Source organism: Mirounga leonina, unplaced genomic scaffold, assembly GCF_011800145.1.
Source record: "Mirounga leonina isolate KUSES-001 unplaced genomic scaffold, KU_Mleo_1.0 Mir_153, whole genome shotgun sequence".
NCBI classification, from domain to species: Eukaryota; Metazoa; Chordata; class Mammalia; order Carnivora; family Phocidae; genus Mirounga; species Mirounga leonina.
In genome coordinates, this window is record NW_023270387.1 from 19,564,105 (window position 1) to 19,581,357 (window position 17,253).

Here is a 17,253-nt window from a genome sequence, read left to right on the forward strand (position 1 = left end):
ATCAATTCACACCACATCTTCTTTATCCATTCATCTTTTTTAAAAAAATTTATTTATTTATTTGACAGAGAGAGACACAGCGAGAGCGGGAACACAACCAGAGGGAGTGGGAGAGGGAGAAGCAGGCTTCCAGCAGAGTGGGGAGCCTGATGTGGGGCTTGATCCCAGGACCCTGGGATCATGACCTGAGCCAAAGGCAGACACTTAATGACTGAGCCACCAAGTCGCCCCTATGCATTCATCTTTTGATAGACGCTTGGGCTGCTTCCATAATTTGGCTATTGTAGATAATGCTGCAATAAATACAGAGGTGCATATATTCTTTCAAATTAGTGTTTTTGTATTTTTTTGATAAATATCCAGTAATGCAATTACTGGATCATGGGGTAATTCTATTTTTAACTTTTTGAGGGAACTCCATACTATCATTCACAGTGGCTGTACCAGTTTGCATTCCTAACCAATAATGCATGAGGGTTCCTTATTCTCCACATCCTTGCCAACTTGCTGTTTCTTGTGTTGTTGATTTTAGCCATTCTGACAGGTGTGAAGTGATATCTCATTGTGGTTTTGATTTGCACTTCCCTGATTATCAGTGATGTTAAGCATCTTTTCATGTGTTTGCTGGCTATCTGTATGTCTTCCTTGGGAAAATGTCTATTCATGTATTCTGCCTATTTTTTAATCAGATTGTTTTTTTAGGTGTTGAGTTGTATAAGTTCTTTATATATTTTGTATATTAACCCTTTATCAGATATGTCATTTGCAAATATCTTCTCCCATTCCATAGATTGTCTTTTAGTTTTTTTAAATTATGTTAATCACCATACATTACATCATTAGTTTTTGATGTAGTGTTCCATGATTCATTGTTTGCATATAACACCCAGTGCTCCATGCAGTAGTGCCTTTTAGTTTTGTTGACTGTTTCCTTCACTGTGCAGATTTTTATTTTAATGTAGTCCCAACAACTTATTTTTTGTTTTGCTTCTCTTGACTCAGGAGACATATTTAGAATAATGTTCCTATGGTGGAAGTCAAAAATTACTACCTGTGTTCCCTTCCAGGATTTTTATGGTTTCAGGTCTCATATTTAAGTCTTTAACCCATTTTGAGTTTATTTTTGTGTATGTTATAAGAAAGTGGTCCAGTTTCATTCTTTTGCATGTAGCTGTCCAGTTTTCCCAACACCATTTGTTGAAGTCTATCTTTTTCCCATCTCATGTTCTTGACTCCTTTGCCAAAGATTGACAATATAATCATTGGTTTGTTTCTGGGCTTTCTATTCTGTTCCATTGATCTTTGTGTCTATCTTTGTGCCAGTATCATACTGTTTTGATTAGTACAGTGTTGTAACATAATTGAAATCTAGAATTGTGATACCTCCAGCTTTGTTTTTCTTTTTCAAGATTGTTTTGGCTATTCAGGGTCTTTTGTGTTTCCATACAAATTTTAGGATTATTTATTCTAGGTCTGTGAAAAATGCTGTTGGTATTTTTATAGGGATTGCATTAAATCTATAGATTGCTTTGAGTAGTATGGACATTTTAACAATATTTTTCTTCCAATCTAGGAGCATAGAATATCTTTCCATTAGTTTGTGTCATCTTCAATTTCTTACATCAATGTTTTATAGTTCTCAGAGTACAAGTGTTTCACTTTCTTGGTTAAGTTTATTCCTAGGTATTTTATTATTTTTGATGCAATTGTAAATAAGATTGCTTCTTAATTTCCTATTCTGATTTTTAATCATTAGTGTATAGAAATGCAACAGGTTTCTGTACATTGATATTGTATCTTGCAAATTGACTGAATTCATTTATCAGTTCTAGTAGATTTTTGGTGGAGTCTTTAGGATTTTCTATATATAGTATCATGTCATTTACAAATAGTGCAAGTTTTACTTCTTCCTTATCAATGTGGATGCCTTTTAGTCCTTTTTCTTGTCCAATTGTTGCCCTAGGACTTCCAGTACTATGTGAAATAAAAGTGGTGAGATATCCTTATCTTTTTCCCAATCTTAGGGGTAAAGTTCTCAGTTTTTCGCCATTGAATCTGATGTCAGCTGCAGTTCCTCATAGGACATTTATTATATTGAAGAATATTCCTTCCAAACCTACTGTTTTGGGAGTTTTTATCATGAATGGTTGTACTTTGTCAAATGCTTTTTCTGCATGTATGGAAATGATACGGTTTTTATCCTTTCTCTTACTGATGTGATGTATCACACTGATTGATTTACAAATATTGAACCACCCTTGCTTCTTGGGAATAAATCCCACTTTATCATGGTGAATGATTTTTTTAATGTATTATTGGGTTCAGTTTGCTAATACTTTGTTGAGGACTTTTGCATCTATGTTTTGTTTTGTTTTGTTTTTCTTGTAGTGTCTTTATCTCGTTTTGGTACCAGGATAATGCAGGCCTTGTAGACTGAATTTGGAAGTTTTTCTTTCTCTTCTATTTTTTGGGATAGTTTGAGAATAGGTATTAACTCTTCTTTAAATGTTTGGTAGAACCTGTGAAGCTGTCTGGTCCTAGACTTTTGTTTGATGGGAGTTACTTGATTACTGATTCAATTTCATTACTGGTAATTGGTCTGTCCAAATTTTCTATTTCTTCCTGATTCAATTCTGGGAGATTATGTTTCTAGTAATTTATCTATTTCTTCTAGGTTGTTCAATTTGTTGGCATATAAGTTTTCATGGTATTCTCTTATAATCCTTTGTATTTCTGTAGTGTTGTTTGTTATCTTGCAAAGTTCTTTTATTAAAAGTCTATTTGTTTTATATCAGTATAGCCACTCCTGCTCTACTTTGGTTAGTATTTTCACACAAAATCTTTGGCTTCCTTCCACTTTCAATCTATTAGGGTCTTTGGGCCTAAGGGGAGTCTCTTGTATACAGCATATAGTTGAATTCCTTTTTTTTTAATCCATTCCTCCTATCTCTATTTTTTGTTTGGAGGTCTTAATCTATTTATATTTGAAATAATTACTGATAAGGAGGGATTTACTTCTATCATTTTACTATTTGTTTTCCATTTGTCTTATAGCTTTTTGTTCCATATTTCCTACAGTACTCTTTTGTTGTTGTTTAGTTGCCTTTTGTACTAAAAGGTTTAAATATTTTTCATTTCTTTTGGGAATACTCTATAAATATTTCTTTGTGGTTACCATGGAGATTAATTATATTGAATATCCTACCATTATAATACTCTTATTTGAATTTATACCAATTTAACTTCAATAACACGTAAGAATTATGTGCTTTTATATCTGTACAACCTCCTTTCAGTGATTGAGATCACAAAACTACATCTTTGTTATATGACACCCAAAACGTAAATTAATAATTAATTTACATGCATTACTATCTTAAATTATGTAGGAAATAATATGTGGAGTTACAAACCAAAGTTACAATAATACTAGCTTTTAGACTTTTACTTATTTTTTAATGTACTTGTCTCTTAAATCATGTAGAAAAAAAAGTGGAGTTACATACTATTTTTATAATGACACTACCTTTTTTAAAATTGCCTATGTACTTACATTAATTGAAAACTTCATTTCTTTATGTGGCTTAAAGTTACTATGTAGTATTCATTTCACACTACAGGACTCCCTTAAGCATTTATTACAAGACAATGAACTCTTTAAGCTTTTGTGTATCTGGAAATGTCTTAATTTCTTCCTCTCTTTTGAAGAAAATTTTTGTTGGGTACAGGATTCTGGGTTGACAGTTTTTTGAGAGATTTACCTAGTACTTTGAACATATTAATCCACTGCCTTCTTGCCTCCAAAGTTTCTGATGAGAAATCTGCTAAGTTTGCTAATGGTCTCTTTTATGTGATGTGTCATTTCTCTCTTGCTACTATCAAGATTCTCCCTTTGTTTTGTCTTGCAAAAGTTTAATTACCATGTGTCTAGGTGTGAGTTCCTTTGAGGTCATCTTTCTTAAAATTCAATGGGTTTCTTAGATGTTTACATTCATGATGTTCATCATACTTGGGAAGTTTTAAGTCATTTTCTCTTCAGATATTCTGACACTTTCTCTTCTCCTGGACTCTCACAATGAGTATGTTGATGAGCTTGATGTTATCACACAGATTGTTTAGATTCTATACACTTTTCTTCATTCTTTTTCCTTTTTGTCCCTCAGATTTGATAATCTCCATTGTTCTACTTTTGAGTTCACTGATCCTTTCCTTTGCCTGTTCAAATATGCCTTTGAATTGCTCTAGTGAATTTTTCATTACAGTTATTGCAATTTTCAGGTCCAGAATTTCTTTTTTGGCTTCTTTTTAGGTTTTCTGTGTCTTTATTGGTATTTCCATTTTGTTTTTTATTGTTTTATTGACTCTTTCCCCATCTTCCTTTACATATTTCAGCCTCCTGAAACAGTTATTTTAAAGTCTTTGTTTAATAGATCTGCCATGAAGCCTTTTTCAGGGACAGTTTCTGTTGATTTGCTATTTCTTTGAAGGGCCCAAACCTGTTTCTTTGTATATTTTGTGATTTCTTGTTGAAAATTGAACATATGAATCTAATAATATGGTAACTCTAGAAATCAGATTCTTTCCCTTCACCAGGGTTTACTGTTTTGTTGTTGTTTATTTTTTGTTGTTGTTGTTGTTTTTTAACTATTGTAGAGTGTATCTGTGCCAAGGGTCAGTCTGAGGTGTTAACTTAAGGTCTTTTCAGGTTTTTCAGACCCTGCCCCTCTCCCTGTACATGTGCAGTGAGTTTCTTATTTCGCTGTGTATACAACTGCTTTTGAAAGTCCTAGATTTTTGATAACTGGCTCTCAAAGGGTGAAAACAAACAAACAAACAAAAGGTGAAAAAGGGCACTGCTCTTTAAATCTACTCAAAGTCAATTCAGCAAGAAGAGAAGGAGCTTGCCACAGTTGAGGAGTGCAACAACACTGCCCACATTTTTATCTGCACCTGAGAAATCGGGAAGTAGCAATCATCAATTAGAGCATGGTTCCCCAGTATTTGGAGTACAGGGTCTTATTTATCCACTCTAGCTCCTGTGAGTTGAATGCAAGCTGATTCTGGAGACATGAATGGCTGCCTGCCACAAAGCTGAAGAGTGAAGGATGGCAGCTTCTACTATACTAAGAGCTGAAATTGACCAAAATTAACTGCAATTTAGCACCCAAGACTTTCCTGGAAATTGCAAGCCTTCAGTAGACTCCAGAGTTCCAAAATAGTTATATCAGGCAGATTCTGCACTGCAATTTTTGTTCAGGAGGAGAGACAGATTCCTGGTGCATTGTACTTTGCCATTCTCCCAGATTCCTCTTTTCTTTTTCTCAGCACTCCCTTTCCGTGTACAGCTCTCCTCATCAATGACATTTGTTCATGTTTAAACCTAGCACACACCCTCCCACAGTTCCCTACTTGCTCATACATTCCAATGCATTCATAGGAGTCATGTCCTATATTTACAAAGAAACATTTTTGTTAACCTATTGCTTTGTCATTTAAAAACATTTCACTGAAATTATTTCAATGTTATATGCTGTGGATATATCAAAACTTATCCACCTGCTGCCTAGTGATGGAAATTCACTATCTTCCAATTTTTCATCATAAAATCAATGCCATCACTATTATACATATATCTTTATATGACAGTAACTTTATTTCAGTGAGATAAGTTCCCAGACTATTGTCTTTCATTTTAATATATAAGTTTATATATTGGGTTTCCCAAAGACTATTATAATTCATATTCCCACAGATAATATATGAAACTATATTTCTTCTCCTAGCATTTCTAAATTGTATTCCACTAAATATTAATGAGCTTGAGCATTCATTCATAAATTTGTAAAGCTTTGCAATTTGCTTTTCTATGACTTGCCTGTTAATGTCTTTCCTTCATTTTCTCTATGCCTAAATATTTCATATTTCTATATTCCCAAATTCTTTTCATCACAGAGCTATTAAAAATAATGACTGAAGAAGGCCTTTAAAAATAAAAAGACTGTATGAAAAAAGTAGAAATGGTGAAGAAAATGAAATCATATTATATGGAATAAGAACTATATCCTCATTACCATTACCCTAAACATAGTGACATATCACTTTCTACAAATCTATACAATGGGATCGTACATTGACCTTCCTCTTCCCTCAGATACCAGTGGAAATTCTTCAAGTGTGGTAAAGGGATTGTCTCTGCCCTGGACTGTTATGGATTACTTTGGAAGTGTTATTTGACCTCCTCTGATTTCTTCTGTGTGAACCAATCCATACTGTCAATGAAATGTGAAAGACACTTTCTGGACATTTTCTTCTTTGAATACTTTGCTGTTATTTGTGTTCTGAGACATTTTATTTTTTATTTTTTAAAGATTTTATTTATTTATTTGAGACAGAGAGAATGAGAGAGACAGAGAGCACATGAGAGGGGGGAGGGTCAGAGGGAGGAGCAGACTCCCTGCAGAGCAGGGAGCCCGATGCGGGACTCGATCCAGGGACTCCAGGATCATGACCTGAGCCGAAGGCAGTCGCTTAACCAACTGAGCCACCCAAGTGCCCCCTGAGACATTTTAATTCACTAAAACCACTGTTCATGTTTTACTGGTTTTAAAAGAATGGTAAATTTTGTATAATTTTTAAAATTCTGATACGTTTAGAATCAAAACACCCAGATCCTCAACTCAACTTCTACCATTTATAAATTGTGATTGGGAATAAGCCACAAAATCTGTGAGAATCAGTTTCATCATCTATGAGCTGGAAACTGGATCCCCTTCCCTACTGACCTCCCAGTTCTTCCGTGAGGAGGACATAGACTGACAGATGTAACAGCACAGAGAAAACAGTAACACTGCACACAGAGTGATTTTGATGTTCAAATATACATATTTTTTACCACAGAGCCCTGCATATAAACCACTACTTCATCTGGAACTCAGCTGAATGTACAGTGAAATGTCCCAATGCTAGGGATAAAAACCAACTGCACCAGACTAATGGAAAAATACCATGAGAGTCCCCAACATGGACACTGATTCACCATAATTAATTTTTAATAATAATTTTGACTATATAAGACTGATTTTAGATTCTATCTGTGTGCAGCATGTAACTCTCTGTGTTCTATCCTTCTACTTTATTTATGTTTGTGACATACCATACATTGCACACATCACTAAACACTTAGCAGGTATAAACATGTTTGCTGTTGTGGTTGTTGTTTTTACATAATTAAATGAATGATTGAAGCAATAACCATTTCCTCTTGCAGGATTCAGCAGCATTTCCTACTCAGCCCTGCCTCACTGGAGCTGAAAACAGGAACCATGTACCTGAATGTTCTTGCATAGATTAAAAGTGGGTTGCATGCCATGCAATAGATGTTAGGCAGAAATCTCATAAACTGTAAGACTTGAATACACTGTGTGTGTGTGTGTGTGTGTGTGTGTGTGTGTGTGTGTGTAGGGAGACAGTATAAAGAAGAGTGGAGTTCTACAAAGCTTGGGTTCAGGAATTAAAGAGATAATAGACTAAAACCCCTTTTATTTCTGGCTTTCATCAATCCTTAACCACAGCACACACTGGTCATGCCCATTCCAAACCTAACCCTACAATAGTAGGTCATTTACAGAAAGTTCCCATTAAACAAATTTAGCATGTAATCAGGAAATTTTCTCTATGGTTTATCTAAGAGGACCATTTTTTGTTACAACTCAGAAAGTCCAAGCTTTCACACTAAATTAGAAAAATCCCTTTCCTAATACACAGGCACAGGTGAACCCTATAACTTACCTATTTGACTCTCAGCTGTGACAATTTCAATAGAATTATAGTTTTTCTCAAAACCCCTTTTATCACATTTCATATAACAAATAGAATATAAAACTACAAAGGATAACCCTATGCTGTGTATGTAAAACACCTGACTTGTTTTCTCTGATATATTCTTCCCCCTGGAAGAAGTACAAACCACTTTATAGTACTTAAATGCATTAACTTAAAAAAAATTAGAAAAACTAAATTGCCTCTATTAAAACTTTACCACCCTTAAATTTTACAATCTGTCTTTATATCTGTTTTTCTGATGGTTTCCAAAACAATCTGAAAGAATGGAACCTAATTTTGAAGAATATTTTTTTCTGAAATTGAAACAGATTTCATTTGTATTTGAGTGTCATCAAATGAAAGATTAATGACTTTTAAATCCACTCTTTGGGCCACCTCAAAATAGTGATAAAATACATAAAGACTGAATGCACCTTTGCAATGTCTACAAACTATTCTAAATTCCACAGCTATAAATATTTTTTTCCAATAGGGAAAACAATTTTATTAAAACAGTTAGTAAAAGAAAAGCAAAATGAAAATTCCACCCAAGATCAGCTACTTCATATAAATAGTTAAGTGAAAATCAAGCTTATTAATATTGAAGTCAGAAGATGGGGGAAGGAGTGGCCATTTAAAAACCACAAGTCAGTGCCATTTAGCAATGCCAAACACCTCAAAAACAAACAAGTCAACAATCTAACTATGCTAACTTTCAAAATACCTAAATATTGAGTGGAGATTAGAAAACAGTAACATAGTAAATGTTATTAAAGTTATCTTAGAACACGTTTAAATTGTCACTTCACATGTCATATTAAGGATTTTTGAGTGATCATTGTTTTGCCCATTCTCTCAAAAGAAAAACAAGCCAAAATCCCATTACAGAAAGGACACCATCACAATTTAATTTACTTATTACATAGTTCTTTCAAATTGTCATTGTTCTCCCAGCTGTAATTTGAGGTTTTTGTACTTCAAAATCCATATGGGAGTAGCATATGGAAGCCACCAAAAACAGGAGTGATGTTACTGTCCCTAGGACCCAGCAGTCCTGTGAGTTTAACTTTTTAAATATCAAATAAGCTTTTATTCTATCCATAGAAATCCTGTCATCCACATAATATTCTGGAGCCTTCCTGAAAGAAAAGTTATCCAAAGATTTCTTTTCTCGTTTTACTTTCTATTCCTCATCCCAAATTGAGGGGGTTTTATTTATTTATTTATTTAAGATTTTATTTATTTATTTGACAGAGAGAGAGCGAGAGCACAAGCAGGGGGAGCAGCAGGCAGAGGGAGAAGCAGGCTCCCCATTGAGCAGGGACCCCGATGTGGAGCTTGATCCCAGGACCTGGGATCATGACCTGAGCCAAAGGCAGACACTTAATCGACTGAGCCTGCCAACTTGAGTTTTGACTAGCATTCATTATTTTATCTCCTTAAGATGCTGTCCTCACTCTACCTGGTTCCCCACAAATGAGGCCATAGCCATTGGTCTTCATTCCCAAAACCACTATTAATATATGGTCATTGTGTATAATAAGTTTTAATGAAAACTTTATGGATAGTGAAGGATAATGACAGCTCTATGGAATAGGTTACAAATTCAGAATGAAATACAGTTTTAAAATCTCATTGTCTATTCCCTACTGAAGGAGCTCTCATTTATTGGCCATGTATCACTTTGGGTCATACACTAATGGCATGTTCCTGGAAAATTTTTCTCCTGTGTCTTGTTTTTTAAATTACAAGACCCTGAAAATATTTCACATTTTTTTCTTATAAAAAAAGTCAGCATTCAAAATGGAAATGTTTTCTCATATTTCATGTTTACTAAAATAAAAATAAAATGAATTAGAAAGTATACTAGAAATGGGGCACCAGGGTGGCTCAGTCAGTTAAGCAATCAGACTCTTGGTTTCAGCTCAGGTCATAATCTAATGTGAGATCAAGCCCCATGTTGGGCTCCGCACTCTGCCCCTCCTCCCACTCATGCACACATGTGCTCTCTCTCTAAAATAAATCTTTTTTTTTTTTTAAAGAAAGTACACTAAAAAAGAGTAGTTGAGTTGAAATTAGGCAGCTAATAGCTTATTCTAGAATTCTTCATGAAAAGCTGTGTGACTTTAAGTATTCAGTAACCTCAATATATATTGACAATCTATTATGTGTGACTTTGAATGTAGAGAAGTAAATATGAAATGTCTGTTAAAATAAACTTAATGTATAGGGTTTACATCTGCAAAGTGGAGTAAAATTGATAGTTGTTATGGAATCTGCTGTAATTGTGAAACACTGGCATTTGAAGGAGTCATATTCCTGCCCACAGTAGAACTGAAAGAAAAGAGTAAACAGACATTATGTGAATCATGCTTCCAATAGAACCTTAGAGATGGCAGTTAAGAAACCCCACAATGCACAAGGTCACACTGGTGTTATTTTATTGATCATTTGCAGAATCATTCACCTTTATCCAGGAGAAAAAAAGTCTATTAATTACAATAAAAAAAGATGAATTTATTCCTTAATGTTATTCTTAAATAGGAAAAATGAGAGAAAGGAATTAAAGTTGCAAAAATGATGTTGAAAGGAAGCAGACCAACCCTAAAAAAAATTAGAACCAAATAGAGAGAAGACTCAAATTTCCTTTACCACAGTGAGAAAGTAATAGGATAAGGAGACTACCACTAAAAATATTGTAAATAAACACATGGAATTGCCCTGCCCCATGACTATCTGCACAGAAACACTGACTGTGATCAAAACTTTCTCCTAATGAGCGTTTTACTCAGAGCAATTTTAACATCTTTGTTTCTCAAGCTATAAATGAAAGGGTTCATCACGGGAACCACATTGGTGTAAAAGACAGAAGAGATTTTTTCCTCATCCATACCCCCAACAGAAGATGGTTTAAGATACACAAATGCACCTGATCCAAAGAAGAAAGAAACAGCAACTATGTGGGAACTGCAGGTGCTGAAGGCTTTGGACCTGCCCTCAGTGGAGCTGATGCTCAGGATGCTGGAGAGGATGAAACCATAAGAGACAAAGATGGTGACACTGGGTACAATCACACTGATGCCCACCACAATGAAAACCACCAGCTCATTGACATAAGTGCTGGTGCAGGAGAGCTGGAGCAGAGGGAGAATATCACAAAAATAATGGTTGATGGTGTTTGCATCACAGAAGGTCAGTCTCAGCATGCATCCTGTGTGGGCCATAGCACCTGAAAATGCCATCAAATATGAACCAAGCATAAGGCTGGAACACACTTTAGGGGACATGGCAACATTATACAAAAGTGGGTTACAGATGGCCATATAGCCATCATAGGCCATTGACGTCAGCACATAAGCTTCAGAAATGCAAAAAAAAACAAAAAAAGTAAAGCTGGGTCATGCACCCCCTGTAGGAGATAATATTCTTCTTTGATGTGAAGTTAATCAGCATTTTGGGTGTAAACACAGAAGAGTAACAGAGGTCTATGAAGGACAAATTGAAGAGGAAAAAGTACATGGGGGTGTGGAGGTGTGAATTCAGCCCAATTAGAGTTATCAGGCCCAAATTTCCCAACACAGTGAACACATACATGACTAGAAACAGGCAGAACAGGGGGAGCTGGAGGTCTGATAGGTCTGTTAGCCCCATCAGAATGAATTCAGTCACAAAAGAAGCATTTCCAGGAGTCATTCTTCTCTAATGGGATCTGTGGACACAGGAGAAATGGGTTGCATTACAGAAAAACTCAGCTCTTCCTGTAATATCCCATCTTATAAGGGAGTGTGTACACTAGGAATGTCTGAGACTAGCCAACCTGGACACATAGAATCTGCCTTTTTCATTGGCATGAGACTACGTGACAGGACTTTCCCTTACTAGAGTCTTAATGAGGTAAATATAGCAAAAGGCATCACGAACTTAGCCTGCAGAGGAAAGGCCAGTGCTGCCACATGCAAATGTGACTGCTGGAAAACCAAGGGTAAGTAAGAAGAAGCATGGCCCAGGACAGAATCATCCTTCTCTGATTGCACAATTTCTTCATTCACTTGAACCTTCTCACCAGCAAAATTGGAGGCAGAGATCCTAATAACCTAAAGCTAGCCTCTAATGAACCAGATTAGACTTGGTGGGTTGGGAACCATGAATGTTATTCCTAATCCAACACTAAGGAACCAGAGTCTAGGGGAGGTTGAGTTACTGCCACATGTCATAGAGAAAAAGCCATAAATCTAGAAGATTGAGAGTTCCACCCATGGAGAGGGAACTTACTGAGATACTGCATCCACTGTACCCCCTGATCTCCAAACATTCTCTTATCCCCCTGAAGCATATTCTCCTGCCAGTTTCATTTGAGTCTCAGGACTACATAAATGGGAAAGAAAGGGGCTTATCTTAGATTTTTGGACCTCCATCTCAAAACAAGGACACTGATATAAACAGAATTCAGACACTCACCCTCCTTAGGCCAAAAAACGTCAGTGCTTCCTTATCCTTGGTATTTGCCCCTCTGGTCTTGGAAAGGCAATTTCAGGCTCTAAACTTTGGTTTCTTTAATTCTAAAAGGATTTAGCCCAGACTTAATTTCAAATATGCTCTTCAAATATTTCTGGACTATAAATCATAACTTCTGATTATAACTGAGTTCTCTCAAGTGGCAGAGAAAAATAGTCTTTATTATTATCACATTTGCTACTTGCTAAAAGACACAGAAGATTGAATGTGAGTTGAATGATAAAGTGCACTTGATTATAAAAACAGGGTAGAAGTTTGCTCAGGTTCTTCCCCAAGGAATAGATTCTATGCGTAAAAGAGAAATAGGGGATTGATTGTGTTTACACTCAGAACCACAATCTCTATTTAGTTCCTTAGGGACTCAAAATCTAATCAAGTTTACACTTCACTCTAAGGGTTGTACATCCTCCAAGGTAGAAGCAAAAATAAACTCCTATCTTCCTATCATCTTCATCTCTTATGGAAAATCTATTGCATAGGTTCTTTCTCTCTTTCTTCCCATATCTTAAATGAAAATTTTCCATAGATTCTGCCTACAGGCTTCTTTATTTCTTTACCTGAAATATTTCAAATATTGCAGTAATTCAATTCAATTGTTGTTTCTCCTGCGTTAACTCCAAAAGGATAATGCCTTCACTTTTAAAGTTATTTTTTATTTTTTATTTTTTTAATTCCAGTATAATTAAGGTACAGTTTTATTAGTTTCAGGTATAGTGATTCAACAATTCTATACATTACTCAGTGTTCATCACAATAAGTGTACTCTTAATCACCTTCATTTATTTCACCAATCCTCCCATCCACCTCCCCTCTGGTAACCATCAGTTTGTTCTCTAGCTAAGAGTCTGATTTTTTAATTTCATCTCTTTTTTTCTCAATTTGTTTTATTTTGTTTCTTAAATTCCACATATGAGTGAATCATATGGTATTTGTCTGTCTGACTGATTTATTCCACTTAGCATTATACCCTGTAGATACAACCATGTTGTTGTATATGGCAAGATTTCATCCTTTTTTATGGCTAATATTCCATTGTATATACATACCATTTCTTTCATCTATCAATGGACACTTGGGTTGCTTTCATATTTTAGCTATTATAAATAACAGGGGTTCATATAACTTTTCAAATTAGTGTTTTTGTATTCTTTGGGTAAATATCCAGTAGTGGAATTACTGGATTATAAGGTAATTCTATTTTTAACTTTTTGAGGGACCTCCAGTCACCAACAGTGACTGCACTAGTTTGCATTCCCACCAACAGTGCATGAGAGTTCCCCTTTCTCCACAAACTCACCAACACCTGGTGTTTCCTGTGTTGTTGATTTTAGCCATTCTGACAGGTGTGAGGTGATATTCCTCACTTCACATGAGTGAATGATAAGTGATGTTGAGGAACTTTTTATGTGTCTGTTGGCCATCTATATTGTCTTCATTTGGAGAAATGTCTGCTCATGTCTTCTGCCCATTTTTAAATTGGATTTTTTTGTGTGTGTTGAATTATATAAGTTCTTTATATGTTTTGGATACTTACTCTTTTTTTTGGATACTTACCCCTTTTTGGATATATCATTTATAAATATCTTCTTCCATTCAGTGGGTTGTCTTTTTGTTTGTTGACTGTTTCTTTGCTGTGCAGAAGCTTTTTATTTTGATGTAGTCCCAATAGTTTATTTTTCCTTTTGTTTTCCTTGCCTCAAGAAACATACCTAGAAAGATGTTTTTATGGCCAATGTCAGAGAAATTATTCCTTGTGCTCTCTTTTAGGATTTTTATGGTTTCAGGCCTCATATTTAGGTCTCTAATCCATTTTGAGTGCATTTTTGTGTACGGTATAAGAAGGTTTCTTTCTCTTTTTTTTCTTTTTTTTTCTTTTTTTTCTGTAGCTGTCCAGTTTTCTCAACCCCATTTGTTAAAGAGACTGTGTTTTTCCATTGCATATTCTTGCATCCTTTGTCATAGATTAATTGATCATATAATTGTAAATCTATTTCTGGGGTCTCTATTCTGTTCTATTGATCTATGTTTCTATTTTTATGCTAGTACCATATTGTTTTGATTACTATAGATTTATAGTATAACCTGAAATCTAGAATTGTGATACCTCCAGCTTTGTTTTTCTTTTTCAAGACTGTTTTGGATACTTGAGGTCTTTTGTGGTTCCATACAAATTTTAGGATTATTTGTTCTAGTTCTGTGAAAAATGCTGTTGATATTTTAATAGGGATTACATTAAATCTGCAGATTGCTTTCGGTAGTATGGACATTTTAACAATATTTGTTCTCCCAATTCATGAGCATGGAATGTCTTGTAACTGTTTTTGTCATCTTCAATTTCTTCCATTAATGTTTTATAGTGAAAGAACAAGTCTTTCACCTCCTTTGTTGTTTATTCTTAAGTATTTTATTATTTTTGGTGTAATCATAAATGGGATTGTTTTGTTTAACTTCTCTTTCTGCTACTTTATTATTAGTGTATAGAAATTAAATGGATTTTGCACGTTGATTTTGTATCCTGCAACCATACTGAATTCATTTATCAGTTCTAATAGTTTTTTGGTGGAATCTTTAGGGTTTTCTATATGTAATATCATGTCATCTACAAATAGTGAAAGTTTTACTTCTTCCTTACCAATCTGGATGCTCTGTATTCCTTTTTCTTGTTGGATTGCCATTGCTAGGACTTCCAGTACTATGTAGAATAAAAGTGGTGAGAGTAGACATCTTTGTCTTGTTCCTGATTTTAGAGGAAAAGCTCTCAGTTTTTCACCATCATGTATAATGTTAGCTGATGTTAGCTGTTACTTTATTCAGAGTGTTTATCATGAATGGATGCTGTACTTTGTCAAATGCTTTTTCTGCATATTGAAATGAGGATACAGTTTTTATCCTATCTCTTGTTGACGTGATGCATCATGTTGGTTGTTTTGTGAATATTTAACCACCTTGCATCCTAGGAATAAATCCCACTTGATTGTGGTGAATGATTTTTTTTAACGTACTGTTGGATTCATTTTGCTAATATTTTGTTGAGGATTTCTGCATCTATGTTCATCAGATACTGACCTGTAGTTCTCTCTCTTTTTTTTTTTTTTTTTTTTGTAGTGTCTTTACCTGGCTTAGATATCAGTGTAATGCTGGCCTTGTAGAATGGATTTGGAAGTGTTTCTTCTATCTTTTGGAAGAGTTTGAGGAAGAATAGGTATTAACTCTTCTTTAAATGTCTGGTAGAATCTGCCTGTGAAGCCATCTGGTCCTGGACTTTTGTTTGTTGGGAGTTTTTTGATCATTGATTCTATTTCATTGCTGGTAATCAGTCTGTTCAAATTTTCGATTTCTTCCTGCTTCAGTTTTAGGAGGTTATATGCTTCTAGGAATTTTTTCCATTTCTTCTAGTTTGTCCAATTTTTTAGCATATAATTTTTCATAATATTCTCTTATATTCCTTTGTATTTCTGTGGTGTTGGTTGTTCTTTCTCCTCTTTTATTTCTGATTTTGTCTGACTCCTCTCTCTCTCTCTCTCTCTCTCCCTCTCTCTCTCTCTCTTAAATGAGTCTGGCTAAAGGTTTATCAATTTTGCTGATCTTTTCAAAGAATCAGCTCATGGTTTCATTTATCTGTTCTATTGTTTTTTAGTTTCTATTTCATTTATTTCTGCTGTAATCTTTATTACTTCTTTACTGGTTTGGGGTTTTGTTTGTTCTTCTTTTTCTAGCTCCTTTAGGTATGACAGTTGGTTGTTTATTTGAGATTTTTCTTGCTTCTTGAGGTAGGCCTGTATTGCTATAAACTTCACTCTTAGAACAGCTTTTGCTGCATCCCAAAGGTTTTGGACCATCGTGTTTTTGTTTTCATTTGTTTCCATTTATTTTATTTCCTCTTTCAGTTCTTGGTTGACTCATTCATTTTTTAGCAGCATGTTATTTAATCTCCATATATTTGTGGTCTTTCCAGATTTTTTTCTTCTGGTTGATGATCAGTTTCATAGTGTTTTGGTCAGAAAAGATGCATGGCATGACTTCAGTCTTTTTTAATTTGTTGAGACTTGTTCTGTGGACTAATGTATGATCTATTCTGGAGAATGTTCCATGTGCACTTGAAAAGAATATGTATTCCACTCTTTTCAGACAGAATGTTCTGAATATATCTGTTAGATCCATATGGTCCAATATGTCATTCAAAGCCACTGTTTCCTTATTGATTTTCTGTTTGGATGATCTATCCATTGATATAAGTGGGGGTGTTAAAGTCCCTTACTATTATTGTATCACTATTAATTATTTCCTTTCTTTCTTTTTTTTTTTTAAAGATTTTATTTATTTGACAGAGAGAGAGACAGCAAGAGAGGGTACACAAGCAGAGGGAGTGGGAGAGGGAGAAGCAGGCTTCCCGCGGAGCAGGGAGCCCAATGTGGGACTCGATCCCAGGACCCCGGGATCATGACCTGAGCCGAAGGCAGACGCTTAACGACTGAGCCGCCCAGGTGCCCCCCTTTATTTCTTAATAGCTGCTTTACGTATTTGGGTGCTCCCATGTTGGTTGCACAAATATTTACAATTGTTATACCTTCTTGTTGAATTGTTCCATTTATTATTATGTAGTGTCCCTCTTTGTCTCTTATTACAGTCTTGGTTTTAAAGTCTATTTTGTCTGATACAAGTATTGCTACCCTTGCTTTCTTTTCACTTCCATTTGCATAATAAATGCTTCTCTATCCCTTCACTTTCAATCTGTATGCATCTTTAGGTCTGAAGTGAGTCCCTTGTAGGCAGCATATAGACGGGTCTTACTTTTTATCCATTCAGTCACCCTATGTCTTTTTTTTTTTTAGAGTTTTTTTTTTTATTATGTTATCTTTATCACCATACATTACGTCATTAGTTTTTGATGTAGGGTTCCATGATTCATTGTTTGTG

General features: G+C 35.0%; 1 protein-coding gene across 1 annotated transcript; it reads right to left on the reverse strand.

The window, feature by feature from the left end:
- Nucleotides 1-10,580: 10,580 nt before the first annotated feature.
- Nucleotides 10,581-12,489, reverse strand: LOC118013103 (olfactory receptor 8B3-like). Its single transcript, XM_035008749.1, is given in 2 exon segments — nucleotides 10,581-11,207; nucleotides 11,209-12,489. Coding segments are annotated over 2 exon segments (933 nt in total). The 5' UTR covers nucleotides 11,515-12,489.
- Between the last annotated feature and the right edge of the window lie 4,764 nt (nucleotides 12,490-17,253).